Source organism: Nuphar pumila, chromosome 6, assembly GCF_984573655.1.
Source record: "Nuphar pumila chromosome 6, dmNupPumi1.hap1.1, whole genome shotgun sequence".
In the NCBI taxonomy this organism is placed as follows: Eukaryota; Viridiplantae; Streptophyta; class Magnoliopsida; order Nymphaeales; family Nymphaeaceae; genus Nuphar; species Nuphar pumila.
In genome coordinates, this window is record NC_143254.1 from 39,287,762 (window position 1) to 39,302,532 (window position 14,771).

At 34.1% G+C, this 14,771-nt stretch overlaps 1 protein-coding gene across 1 annotated transcript in view; it reads left to right on the top strand.

Moving 5' to 3' along the window:
- Positions 1-14,771, top strand: part of LOC149834689 (lysine-specific demethylase JMJ26-like) — a 78,056-nt gene that overhangs the window by 62,599 nt on the left and 686 nt on the right. Inside the window, exons 8-12 of the mRNA XM_090011523.1 lie at positions 515-1,099; positions 1,195-1,267; positions 1,353-1,438; positions 7,729-7,848; positions 7,949-8,019. Coding sequence (XP_089867649.1) covers positions 515-1,099; positions 1,195-1,267; positions 1,353-1,438; positions 7,729-7,848; positions 7,949-8,019 — 935 coding nt within the window. The remainder of the gene's footprint in view (positions 1-514; positions 1,100-1,194; positions 1,268-1,352; positions 1,439-7,728; positions 7,849-7,948; positions 8,020-14,771) is intronic.

A 14,771-nucleotide genomic window follows, 5' to 3' on the forward strand; every position in this document is an offset into this window, starting at 1 on the left:
GGTGCTTTGTTTAAGCCCTAAATTTTGGTCAAATGAGGGTCAAATGCTTCCAACCGTATACGCCTCATCCTGAGGTGCGCCTCACCTCGAGGTGTGTGCCTCAAGGCCTATGAGGCGCACGCCTCGGGGCTTTTGCGCTTTACACATGCAACTCAAGGCATAGAGCCCCTTAGCTTGAGGCGAGGTGCGGTTTTTGCGCCTTGAGGCACGTTTTTAATAACACTGGATACAGGGTAACGATACGATACTTACAACCTTGATTTTAACAGTCTTTTTTTCAAACAAGATGCTGGCTTTGTTGAGTTTCTTCCCTTTTTTTCATTTTGTTCATTCTGTGCTTTCTTCTCTGGTAGCTGTAAGCTTGTATTCTTTGGTTTTTGGTTGATGGTCTTTGCTGATTGCTTTCACCATTTACTTCTGCTCAATATTGTTTAAACTTTTGGAAACCACATGGACATGATAGCAAGTCTTGATTGGTGATTCTTAGCTCCTTGCTGCTGTGTCTTTTGAATAGGTTAGCGTGCTTGCACATGCAACGGAGGTTCCACTATCATTGGAACAACATATCAAGATTGAAAAGTTAAAGAAAAAGCACAGAGCACAGGATGTCAGAGAGCTTAACAAACAGTCACAGACGGTTCAACAAATGCTTATTGAAGTGAAACATGAAACATCTTCAGTGGTGCATATGGAAGGGCCAGAACAAGATTCTGTTAGATCAGGATATCTTTCTAACGAAGGTGGATCCGACTATTCTTTCATTATTGAAGATTCTTGTGTTTCTGCTAGCACACCGAGAAGTTCTGAAGAACATGGTGATGCGTTGGAAAATAACAAGCTAAATGTTGAAGATCATGACTGCATCAAAGGGAGCAATGACATAAGTAGTTCCCAAAGCTCCAAAAAATCGGAGGATGCTGAGATTTTTGCTCTAGATCCGAGTGAAGGAGACTCTACTGATTCTTGTGACAGGCTAACATCAGATTCTTGTGGTGCCCAGTGGGATGTGTTCCGAAGAGAAGATGTTCCAAAACTGCTGAAATACCTTAGAAAATATTCATACAAGTTTAGGCACACATATTGCTCCCCTGTTGAACATGTACTGGATGTTCTGTCATAAAAGTTGACATTCAAATTCCGAAGTTATTAATCGTAGTACCCCTGATGCAATTGCTATTTGTGCTTCTGTAATAGGTCATCCATCCAATTTATGACCGGAGTTTCTTTCTAGATGCGTCTCACATAAGGCAGCTTAAGGAGGAATATCGTAAGTTTCAATTTCATCCTATTTATCATAAATTTGTGATATCAACTGACAAAATCCAATCTAAAATTATTCACTGGACATTTAGAAATAGAACCGTGGTCGTTTGAGCAGCACATTGGAGAGGCTGTTATGATTCCAGCTGGCTGCCCATATCAAGTGAGAAATCTTAAGGTAATTTTGAAGGAGCTTATTGTTTTGAATCTTTTTGAACAGTTTACTGATTTGAGGCAACTAGCTGACTGATTGTTTTTGGTGCTCCATAAAATTTTGTTTGTGTTTTTTCTTTTTCTTTTATTTTTTTATTTAACTAACATTACTAGATCATGGTTACAAGAGTGTAGATCACAGCATGAAATATCTCAAACCAAAACTTTACACTTTCTGCTGGGAATGCACTTGTTCACTTGTGTATATTTGTGTTTCTTCACTATTTGTTTTGTCATTGGTAATTTGTCGTTATACATGTCAAATACTCAAATTACAATAACATACATAACATAAGAAAGTCACCTGTATGGATCAAGGTAATTTCTTGGTGAGGGCTTTTTGGCGATATTTTCAAAAAGTGTTTTTTCTTGAGAAAATATCGGAAAAATCTTGGAAGCTATGAATAATAAAAAAGATAAGAAATAATAGGTTTTATAGTAATTTTCTTGCAAAAATATGAAGAAACAATTAGAAAAGGTTTTAAAATATAACAAAAATAAAAAATATACTTAAATTATATAAAAAAGATGTTTTTTGAAATTCTCAGGAAAATCCCGGGAAAATATCGTGATATTTTAGGTTCTGGCGATATTTTAAAAATCTCGGGAAGATATCAGCTGACCTTGAAAACCCAATGATATCACGATATTTTCAAAACATTGGCGATATCAGTGACTATGACATAGACTACCAATATTCATGAATACTAGCACAAGATAAAGAGTACAACTTAGTTATACCTTATCATCAAGAATAAACGTGTAAAAGGTAACTATATTACCTCTAGGCAACATAAGAGAGACATGAATCTAAGGGAAGATATCATGATCAAATTCCATATAAAAAAAATCAGCAAATGCAGACAACCTTCCCCTGAAAGCAAGGATGACATCAAGAGTTTGCAAAGAGAGTTAATGCATGGGTATATTTGTACAAAATGATTCAACAAAGAGGGACATGCTTGAGAGAGAGTGCTTGCAAGTCATTGGTGCTTGGTAACCATGGGTGCAAAAGCTACAAATTGTAGGATACATGACTTGGAATTGAGAAAATGGATACAATAATTTTGTGGTGTAATGATACTCAATATGTAAATTTTCAGTTTTATTTTGCTTTGAAAGTGTTTGTAAGATTATGGGCCTGGTTTTACCTAAAATTTTCTTATGTTAAGATCGTTTGACACTGCTGACACTACCTAAAGTCTTATTGTCATTATTTAGTATGTTTTTTTCTAGAATTTTATAGAAGAGAGATGATAGCTTTTAAAATATTTGACTGCGTAACTTCCTACTAATACCTTTTAAAATTGAGTGGTATAACCTGGTGCATAATTTTATACTTTGAGACTTTTTTAAATGATATTGTGACTTTTTGGTTGTTCATAAATGAATTGACTTTGGTTGGCCTTGCAATCTATGTTAAGATTAATGTAATATGTATATATATATATATATATGAGAGAAGTCAAACTAGCTTTGACTTACTCCCAACGGCTAGAACTCTAGCCGTTGGGAGCTCTCTCTCCCATTTGAGGCCTTTCCCCCTCTTTTCTCCTCTTTTCTTCTCTACAAATATGGGAGGGTGTATGGCTTTGTAAAGTGAGAGTGTGATGAATAGTATTAGGGTTTTGTATTGTTTTTTTTTCGTTGAGTGCATTGTAGTGAGGTTTGAATGTAATTTTATTTTTTGTATTTCTTTTAATGTCCATTATGAATAAAATTATATTTTTACATTTTGATATGTGTCTTTTAATTCTTAAGTTTTGTATAATGTTTTGAGTCTTGGAGATCATCTTGGAGTGCATTGGAATCCACACCATTTCGTGACATGGTATCAGAGCGAGGCATCCGTCTTGGAAATGATTGGTATTGGTAAATGAAATGGATTCAAAGGTTTTGCATTCCGGTATGTATCTTTGGCTTCTTGTCTTTTATATGTATGGTAAGTTTTAAAAAGAAGTTATGTTAAAAATGAATATTTTTTGTGAAGTATGTGAAAAATTGTGATGTTTGGATGTCTTAGACTATGGAAATGTGTAGTGTAAAACTATATTTTGCATATGCTTCTGCACAATCATTTTATTTGATAAAAAATATTTATTTTTGTATTATTCCTTATTGTGTATCATCTTGTGGGTATTGTGAGTGTGTTTCTTAGAGAACACCTTTGTAGTTAAGTTGAATATGTGGCTTCTTATAATATTATGTGCTTTGGAAAAATACTAAAATTTATATTTCTTTACATATGTATGGACTTTCTTTGAAATTTTATGATGTGATCAATCGTAATCCTTTATCGTGATCTATCTTTAATGTGGTTTTTTTGAATGTGTTATTTCATATATATTTGAGCAATATTGCTCTATTAAGTAAAGATTATTTTCAAATGACACATATTGGATTAAGATTTTTTTTATATATGCCTTAATTATTAAAAGGCATAAGCTTGACTTGTTATCATATAAAATGTGTTTATCTTTTGAGATTTCTCTCTTACATATTGATATTCTTGGGAATCTTTAATTTGATTGTCTTCAGTTGCTTCATAATAGACATATAATTTAGCTCTAACTTTTTAAGTCATGTGTTCTTCTCTCTTTAATGAGATTTATTGATCTTTTGTATAAGATTTGCTTAGTGCACTTTGTTCTCATTGGCAGACGTATGATCTTTTGTGAGATTCTTAAACTTCATAATTCTACCACCTCTACGAAGAGTGCCTATATTGAACATGACTCGTTATTTGCTTATTCAAGATTATGAAAATTGTCATAAGACATCTTGTCTTGCATATAATTGCATCAATTGACACTTGTTGTACATATGATTACACTATATTCATTCAAAATTTACATCTACTGTTATTAGTATTTGATTTGATAGTTTATTTTTCAAATCGGTTCTTATATATGAACTTATTTAAAAATTGATTTTCGTGAGTATTTATTGCCTTCTTATCGCATTTGTGTTGTCATTTACAAACTTTTATATGATGCATCATTCTTCTTAGCCTTGTTATTGTTGAATCAAAGATGTTTGTTGGGGTGAGTTGTGTGCACCTCGTTTTATGTCATTTTAGATTGTCAACTTATAGTTTGACTCTAACTGACAGTTATGCGATCTCTGATTGTTGGTGTGTTGAATCACTTATTTGTTTTTGGCCATTGTCTTTATTATGGATGTTTATAATTATGTGTATCTGTGATGACTATCTATTTTTTGAAACTATGGTGTTTCGAAATATGTTTAAAATTAATATTCTTAATGACATTAGTGTGTTTCCATTACAAGCCTTCTTACCTTGGGTGTCTTCTCCTTTGTATACCTCTTATCTAAGTGTCATTATAAGTAGACAAAAGATGTTTATTCACACCTTTGTGTATGAATTTAGCCTATTGTTGGCATTATACTTTTGTTTTAGTCGCTGATACACTTGTTTTTTGAGTGTCATTATATGTAGACAAGAGATGTTTATTTACACCTTTGTATGTGATTTTAGCTCATTGTTGATATTTTACTCTTGATCTAGTCGCTGGTACACTTATTTTTCTAGTGTCATTATATGCAGACAAGAGATGTTTATTCAAACCTTCGTATGCGATTTTTGCTCTTTGTTGGCATTATGCTCTTGTTCTAGTCGTTGATAGACTCTCTAAGTGTCATTATATGTACACAAGAGATGTTTATACATACCTTCATATGTGTCTTTGGCCTTTTAGTGGCATGTTGATTATGCTCTTGTTCTAGTCACTAATATACTTAATATTTGAGGTTTGGAAGCGTAGAAGGTGATTGCTTGTGGTGGTTAAACTAATGTTTTAATTTGCAAAATTCATTCATTATGATGCATGAGATTTTTAAAATTATTCGTAATTTGCCTAAACTTATTTTCTCTTTTATGTGAAATGGTTGTTGAAATATTCTCATGCATTTTGCATTATGCTTTAGTTGCATGGGTTATTCCATGCTTAATTGTCTTACATAATTTGTATAAGTATATACTTTTTCAAGCACATATTCATTAAATAATATATTTTTTACTTGTTTATGTTTCCCTTCGTTGGCTCTTTGTATTGTCCCATAGTGGACTTGTGCTTTTAAACTTTTGCGCTTATATTACGCCTTCGTGCCTTTGTATTATCCACTTTTAGACTTTTATGTGCTTTTTCACTTTGTTTTGTTGTAAATTCCACATATTTTATTACATGCTTTCTAAAGCATTTTGTGAAAAATACAATTCCTCTTTTAGTTTTTTAGGCTTTGTGCTTCTTGTTTTATTGTAAAGTGATATGTCTCTTTTATGAGATTGTCGCTGGTCCATTAGAGACCATTTTATATTTGTGCACTTGTGTAGCCTCTCATTGGCATTGTAATTGTGCTCTATCGTTTAATTACATGCTATTCTAAGCATTTCATTAGTAAAATCTCGTATGTGTATGCCCATAGTGACTATTGTGTGCATTTGATTGCTCTTGAGTGCTTGGGCACTTCTATTGTATTTGTATGAATCCTCGTTGGGATTCCTTTATTTTTTGCTTATTTTCAAGTATGCGTGACTTCTTTATTGATTCTAAATTATTGCATGGTTCATATATGAATTAATTGTTAGTTAAAAATATTGCTTCTAATTGATCCATGCCTATTTATATCTTCCGCTGTGTAAAAATGGCTTGTTATTGAGTTATTTCTTCATAGTATTAATAATGATGAAAAATTTATGATACATTAATATGTTTTTTTGGGATAAGTTTATATGTGTATAATTTTCATTGTTTTCGTCTGTCGTAATATTATTTTATTATAGTTGAGTTTGTCAATGACTATCATGTTTGTAGTTAATGACGGTTCAAAATTTTTATTTTAAATGATTTTAAAAAATATTAAAATTGACTTATTTTGTATGTATCTTATGCTTGTGTGCTTGGTCATTCTCTCTCTATAATATATATATATATATATAGTTATTTCTTGTTAGATTGCTCTTGTTTTTTGCTCTCTTTACACGTTTTTCAAATATTGGTGGGATGAACGAGTCTAAAGACATTTTGAGAGTATCAATAATTGATGATATTGAAGATCCTTTATGTAATAAATCATATGATTGAGCACTCCTTGAAGAAGCGCTAAATAGAAAAACTTGATGAAGTCTATGAAGACATATTTTGTAATGGGTTTCTTTGTTTGTAATTTCAAACTTACAGTGAGGCACTGTAAGTTTGAGGGGGGGGGGGTGTTAAGATTAATGTAATATATATATATATATATATATATATATATATATATATATATATATAATGGGAAAAGTCTAGTTTGACTAGCTCCCAACATCTAGAATTCTAGCCGTTGGGAGCTCTCTCTCCCATTTGAGGTCTTTTCCCCTCTTTTCTCCTCTTTTCTTCTCTATAAATATGGGAGGGTGTGTGCCTTTGTAAAGTGAGAGAGTGATGGGTAGTATTAGGGTTTTGTATTATTTTCTTTGTTGAGTGCATTGTAGTGAGGCTTGAATGTAATTTTATTTTTTGTATTTTTTTAATGTCCATTGTGAATAAAATTATCTTTGTACATTTTGATATGTATCTTTTAATTCTTAAGTTTTGTATATTGTTTTGAGTCTTGGAGATCATCTTGGAGTGCATTGGAATCTGCACCATTTCGTGGCAATATGATGTCTCAGATGTGGAGTTATAAATAGGATCCTATTGTATATTGGGATTGATTGAGATTTACATAATTAGAGTGTTTGGATCTACATTTGGATTTTCTCTTGGATCCAAGTCAAATCCAAACAGTTTCTATTTTTCAATGTAACACCATTCAGACCTTTTTCGTATTGGATCTGGTGTTACCATTTGGTCATTGGACCTCAATCTGATTTACCATTTGAAAATCGGACCCAGGACCAAGACTGACACTTGTCGTACTCGGGGATCCATTATGCTAAAAGTCAGACCATAATCCCAACAGGCATGATCTGGAATCTTTTACATTTGAGGCACATTTCATGTTAATTGCTTCTTGTTTCCTTTCTTTATCACATTGTTGCGATGTTTTTCATATTGATTCTATAGAATTTAAGGGCATAATGATTGCTTGCTGTCTCAGTATTTGTCTATTTCATTTATATTATAAATTATTTTCATTACTATTTATTTTTCATAAATCCATATACTTTTTTCTTTATGTTTTTTGTGATATTGCCTGTTTTAGCATGGAATAGTCTTTATTTTGACAGATATATTTAACTGTCTGTTGCAGTCCAATATGAAGGTTGCTATGCGGTTTGTATCTCCTGAGAGTGTGCATCACTTCATAATGTTGACTGATGAGCTTCGTTTACTCCCTAAGCATCATCACGCGAAGGATGAGAATTCTGATGTAATCTCTTTCTTCCAGTTGATATCTTTTGTGATCTTTGGGTATGTTTTCACTTACTGATGTATGTCTTTGTTGTGTACATGTTCCTGATCTTAAACAGGTAAAGAAGATGGCTCTCTACACTATTAATGCTGCAGTGGAAGAAATTCATGAGCTGAATTTAAAATCCAGGTGCTTCTTTTACAATCTGTTCTAATTTTTTAAAGCATTTACTATTTTCCATTGATGGATTTTGTTCAGCAGTCCATCAGTGTTTTTCTTCCACTTTAATCAAACTAGTGCCTCTATAGTTTTTTCTGAGGATTGATGGAGAAGAAACAATCTTCTCCAATAGCTGTTATCTGGAATATTGTTTATTTGGATTCACACGGTAATCTTTTGTAGTGGAAACATGAAGCTGCTGGTATCGGAAGTTGAAACTAAGAAGGAAGCTTCACAGTTAACTTTTATATTGGAGAATTTCGATATGGATTCTCTGAGGAATGCTGAATGATTGTGTAATAGAGTTTTTTTCCACGCTTTCTCTTATATAATCTTGGTTGGGCAGGCAAGTATGCCCGACCATAGGTGGTGCATGATTTCTCGAGTGCCACCGAGATTTTTCTGTTAGCATGTTTACTTACTGCAGCTTCAGAAGTTTTATGGTGGGGATTCCCTGTTTTTCTAAAGATGCAACTAAACGTTTTACTAATTGTGATGATGTTGTGTAGAGAATTAATCATCTGGGATCCAACAATACTAAAGGGTGTTTTCCTTCAATTTGTGATGCCATTAAACTAGTATAATACTTAGAGATGGTGTGGTTGCTACATCTATGAAGTTTATTTGACTTTCTATCATTAATTTTTCTGCATGACTATCAGCTTTTTCATGAAATTTAAGGCTCTGTTTGAGAGCCAATGCTGGAGAGGAGATAAAAGGGGTGATGAGAGTGGAGAAGAAAGTGGGTGATGAGAGTGGAGTTGTCAACTACATCCTTGTGAAGATGTAGTTGAAAAAGGCCCATCTCCACTCTCTTTCTCCACGCCCATCACCCTTCTCTTCCCCCAAAACCTGGCATCCAAACATCAACGAGGGTAAATGGGGTAGGTAGCATTTGTTTGTAATGAAATGATGGTCTTCAACAAATGCACGAATAACTCAAACAAATGTCTATTGGAGACACTACAAGCACGACCCTTGAAAGGGTATAAAAGGAAGAACACTTGAAAAATAAATAATACTTTATTCATGCACAAAAATGCTTAAAAAGCATAGTTATTTACATTGAAGGAGTTCACCCCTATACATACAAAAAAGTGGAAGAGAGAGGTCCAAAAGAGACGTTGGACTCTAGTCCAACGACTCTTATTATAGTTGTTGGACTAGAGTCCAACAACTATTATTATAGTTGTTGGACTACAGTCCAACAACTATTTGTAGAGTCAAGTTCCAACAGAAACTTGACGGGATCAAATATCTAGTTTCTATTGAACTAGATGTTAAAAAAGAAAATAATAAAAGAAAAAATATAATAATATTAAATAATATACATGTATTACAGTTTACATTTTAACAGCCACCCTCAAACTTATGGTACAATGAGCGAAAGTTTGTCTAAGAGGAAGTGAAATCTGAGAGCAGTGAGAGGCTTGGTGAAGAAGTCTGCTAATTGATATTCTGATGTAAAATATGACAGATCAATGGTTCCATGTAAGTATTCCTCTCTGACATAGTGACATTCCATCTCAATGTTTTAGTGCGCTCATGGAATGTCTGGTTGCTTGTAATATAGATCACACTTTTGTTGTCACAACACATCTTTGAAGCTTGCGTTGCTTCAGCTCTCATATCCGCTAGCAATCGTCTGAGCCAAACAACTTCCATAGTGGTGGTTGTCATGGCTCTGTATTTAGCTTCGGTGGAGGAAAGAGAGACCTTCTGCTGCTTCTTGCACCTCTACAAAATTAAGTCTTTACCTAGGAACACACAAAAACCAATAATTGAGTGCTTATTATTGAGATCACCTCCCCGGTCAGCATCAATATATGCAATTAAATTTAATGAAGATGAATCAGGCAAGAAGAGTCCTCATAAAAGAGATTATTTTAAGTATCTAATAATACACAAAACTGCTCCCATATGCATGGAGGTGAGAGCATGCTGAAACTGACTGGTTGTATGAACCACATGAGCTATATCTGGCCTAGTAATGAAAAGATAAAAAAGAGCTCTAATAAGCTGTCTGTAAGGAGTATGATCATCAATAAGTTCTCCATAATCAATTTTCATTTTAACATTTACAACTTCTGGAGTGTCCATTTTCTTATCATCTGTAATTCTAGACCTGAAAACGATATCAAGAGCAAATTTAGATTGAGATGTCAAATACCCCCGAGGAGAATAAACTTCAATGCCTAAAAAATATCTTAATAAACCTAAGTCAGTCATTTCAAAGTGAATTTTAAGAAGAGATTTGATATTTGCAACTCCCTGTTTGTCGCCTCCGGTGATGATCATATCATCTAAATAGAGAAGAAGAATAATGATGCCTGCATCAGATTTCTTAACAAACAAAACAATGTCAGTTAAACAAGGTAAAAAACCAATATCAAGCATAACATGACTAAATCGGTCATACCAGGATTTTGGAGTTTGTTTAAGACCATAAATAGTTTTTTCTAGACGAAGAGCTTTACCCTTAGGGATACTAATATCAGGTGGGGCTTCCATGTATACTTCGTCAACGAGATTCCCATTCAGGAAAACATTTTTGACATCCAAATGAAAGATATGCCATGTTCTAATGGAAGCCAAGGCTATTAAAGTTCTAACAGTGGTCATACGGGTCACATGAGCAAATATTTCTTCATAATCGATGCCATACTCTTGGGCATATCCTTTTGCCCCTAAACGGGCCTTATACCTTTCTAGGGTCCCATCACTTTTGGTTTTGACTTTGTATACCCACCTACAACCAATAGGTTTCTTACCTGGAGGGATATCTTGGATCGTCCAAGTGTTGCCTTTTTCTAGTGCATCTAATTCTATTTTCATGGCTTCTATCCATTTTATATGATTTTTGGCTTGAGAATAAGATGATGGTTCAACATATGATTGTATTAATGTAATGACTGCCCTATATGTGGGTGAAAAAGATTCGTAAGACACAAATTTTTCAGGAGGTTTAGAGATTCTAGACGTTCTTCTGGGTGGAACTTCGGATTATTTTTGTAATGCACATAGAAGATTTTGTTTTCTACGTCTTGAATATTGTAGACTAACATCCTTATGGATTTAGCTCTTCATTATCATCATTTTCAACAACAATATGACTTTGATCATTGTCAAGGTCACATCCAAGATCACATTCATTGGATTTTGAAGTTGGATCAATTAAAAACGAGTATTCAGTGACATCCTTGGATTTTTCAAATTTAAAGAAGCTTTTTTTTTTCTAAAAAGGATACATTTCTTGACACATAATTTGTCATTTTGAAAATTGAAACACCTTTAGCCTTTTTTATTATCAGCATATCCTAAAAAGGCACATAAAAATTACACGACGAGAGAGTTTGTCATTTTTGTTGGTGAAAACAAAATATTTGCATCCAAAGACTCTTCAACAACAACAACAACTACGCCTTCATCCCAAAACAATTGGGGTCGGCGATATGAACCAAAAAAGAAATCATCCTGGGTCTTCCACATGAATCCTTCTCCTCCAATCATTTCTATCCAATGCCATGTCCTCGGTGAGGTTCAAAGCATTCATATCCTTTCCTATCACCTCCATCCATGTCTTCCTAGACCTACCCCGACCTCTTTTAACTAATATATTTTCCCATTTCTCCATCCTTCTAACTGGAGCATCATTAGGCCTTCGCCTAATATGTCCAAACCACCGTAAACGATTCTCTCTCATCTTATTTTCAATGGGTGCAACGCCTACTTTCTTACGTATCTCCTCGTTCCGAATCTTATCTTTTATTGTATTTCCACACATCCATCTCAGCATACGCATCTCAGCAACACTCATTTTTTGAATATGTTGTCTCTTGGCAGCCCAACATTCCGTACCATATAGTAAAGCGGGCCTAATAGTCGTCCTATAAAACTTTCTCTTCAGCCGCAATAGCATTCTACGATTGCACAACACTTCAGTTGCACTTGCTCCATACTTTTGAATGATAGATCCCAAATATTTGAAACAATCATCCACCGGTATTTCTTGCTCACCAAGCTTCACTACACTCCCATCACTACTTCGTTGCTTACTAAACCGACATTCCATGTATTCTATCTTACTCTTACTCAACTTAAAACCTCTTGTTTCTAATGTCTGTCTCCATAATTCTAACTTAGCATTAACCCCAGCTCTAGACTCATCAATCAAAACAATATCATCAACAAACAACATACACCACGGCACATCCAAAGACTCTTAATCTAGAATAATCTGGAGTTAAATTAACAAGTTTTTCTATTGGAGTTGTATTCTTTAATGAGGAAGAGTTTGTCATTCCTATTGATGATGTAGGTGGCAGTTAGGACCGCTTCAGCTCAAAAACTTTTTTTGCAATTAGCAAAGTCCTAGTAGTTTCCATAATATGCCGTTGTTTGCGTTCGACTAGGCCATTCTGCTATGGAGTGTGTGGACATGATCTTTGATGCGTAATACCATGTAAATTGAGATAGTCTTTGAATTCTTTCAACATAAACTCTCCCCCTGAATTAATGCGAAAAACAAAAATATCATTTTGAAACATATTTTTAACCATTTTATGAAATATTTGGAAGTTAGCAAAGACTTCAGATTTATGTTTAAGAAAATAAATCTAAGTATGTCTAGAAAAGACATCAACAAAAATGACATAATATGTATAACCACATTTGGAAATAACTGGTGCGGGGCCCCAAACATCCGAATGTATTAACTCAAGTGGTTGTGAGGAAACAAAAGTTCTACTAAGAAATGGTAACCTTTTCATTTTGCCAAGAACACAGTCTTTACAAGATTTTTTTTTTAGAATTACAAAATTTTCCCAAACTTGAAAAATATTGAATTTTAGACATATGAGGATGACCAAGTCTTTTGTGCCATAAATCCAATTCTAATTTCTGAACATTATCAAAAAATGCATTCTTGGTTAATTCCAAAAAGTCCATGTAATAGAGTCCTCCTTCTCTATGACTTTCCCCAATCAGCTTTCCTGACTGACTATCCTGTACCCAACAACTATGAGAAGAGAAGGAGATATTACATCCATAGTCAGATATTTGCGAGACAGATAAGAGATTCAAATTAAGTTTAAGGATATATCTAACTTCTGAGATAATTTTTTTTTTGGATTTTTGAAGATTTTCAAAACATCCTATTCCTTTTACTTCATGAGATGTGCCATCGGCTGTAAAAACCTTTGATACACTTGAGTTATTTTTAAGACATTCAGATAGACTATTAACATTTGGGGTCATGTGAAAAGAAGCACCAGAATCTAAAAGCCAAGGAAAGTTACCTGGACCGGAGAAAGATGCAACTGCCGCTCCAATTGAGGCTTCAGTTGAGGAGGATACCCCTTTGAGAAGAGGTTGAAGGATTTCCATCAGTTGAGCCATAGATACAGGTGCATCTTGATCTTTTGACTCGGATTCAACAGATGCAACTCTTTTTTCTTTTATTCTTTTTAACTTTGGGCATTGCGGCTTATAGTGCCTCGGTTTATGACAATGATGACAAATGATTTTTCTTTTATCAAAGTCACCGTTTTGCCTTTCAAAATGAGGCGGCTTGTAAGTACGAGTATGATTCCTCGGTCTAGACACAGCTAAAACTGAGTCATCATCAACTTTTAGAGTACTTTTTTTAAGTCTATTTTCCTCCATAGTGAGCTCTTCTATAGTATCAACAATAGAAGAAAATTTTTCACGATGTAAAAGGGCCGATTTGGTGGATTCAAACTCCGGCCTTAGACCATTCACAAATTGATAGAAATGTTCCATATCGAGTTGCTTTTGGCGAAGCTCGATATCTTCGGCATAATGCCATTTGGGTTCAAGAAGAGCCCAACTCTTCTCAAAGTTCGGACAACTCATTGTAATATTCTCGAATAATTTTATCTTTTTGAGTCATTGTTCGAACTTTGTCTTGTAAATTGCACACATGTGCAATATCTTTAAGGGAATACATGTTTTTGAGGTATTCTCAAGCCTTATTGGCATGCTCAAACTTAGCTAGACTAGAGTATTTTTTAATGTCTATGCTATTGATGAGCCATGATATAATTTTTGCATGCCCTATCCTTCACTCTTTCCATTTCTTTTCATAAGTGGCTAACACCTTACTCTTCTATTCCTCCGTTAGAGGAACCTCTTTATCACTCTCTTTCTTGGTAAGAGAGTTTATGTTTCGAATCGGAACCATCCCCCATAAACCTTTTCCCCAAATGTGGTGTTTCGTAATCGAAGCCCACATTACATAGTTAGTATCATTTAGCTTCATAGGAATGATGAATGATGGTGATCTTGTCATTGTCATCTATCTTTTACAAGGGTAAGAGAGGAATAGATAGGAGGAGAGAGAGAGAAAAAAAAAAAGAAAAGAAAAGAAAAGAAAGAGTAGACAAGGGAATAAAAGAGAGGATACAAAACCATTTTTTTAGCACAAGCTCGCCTTTCTTCAAACAAATCTTCTTGAGCCAAGAACAAGGTGATGAAACACCTTTTGTAAATGTGGCACAAAAATCGAGGCGGAAGCACTTCAAGATCTAAGGATTCCGTAGCTCTGGTACCATGTAATGAAATGGTAGTCTTCAACAAATGCACGAATAACTCACAAACAAGTGTCTATTGGAGACACTACAAGCATGACACTTGAAAAATAAATAATACTTTATTCATGCACAAAATGCTTAAGAAGCATAGTTATTTACATTGAAGGGGTT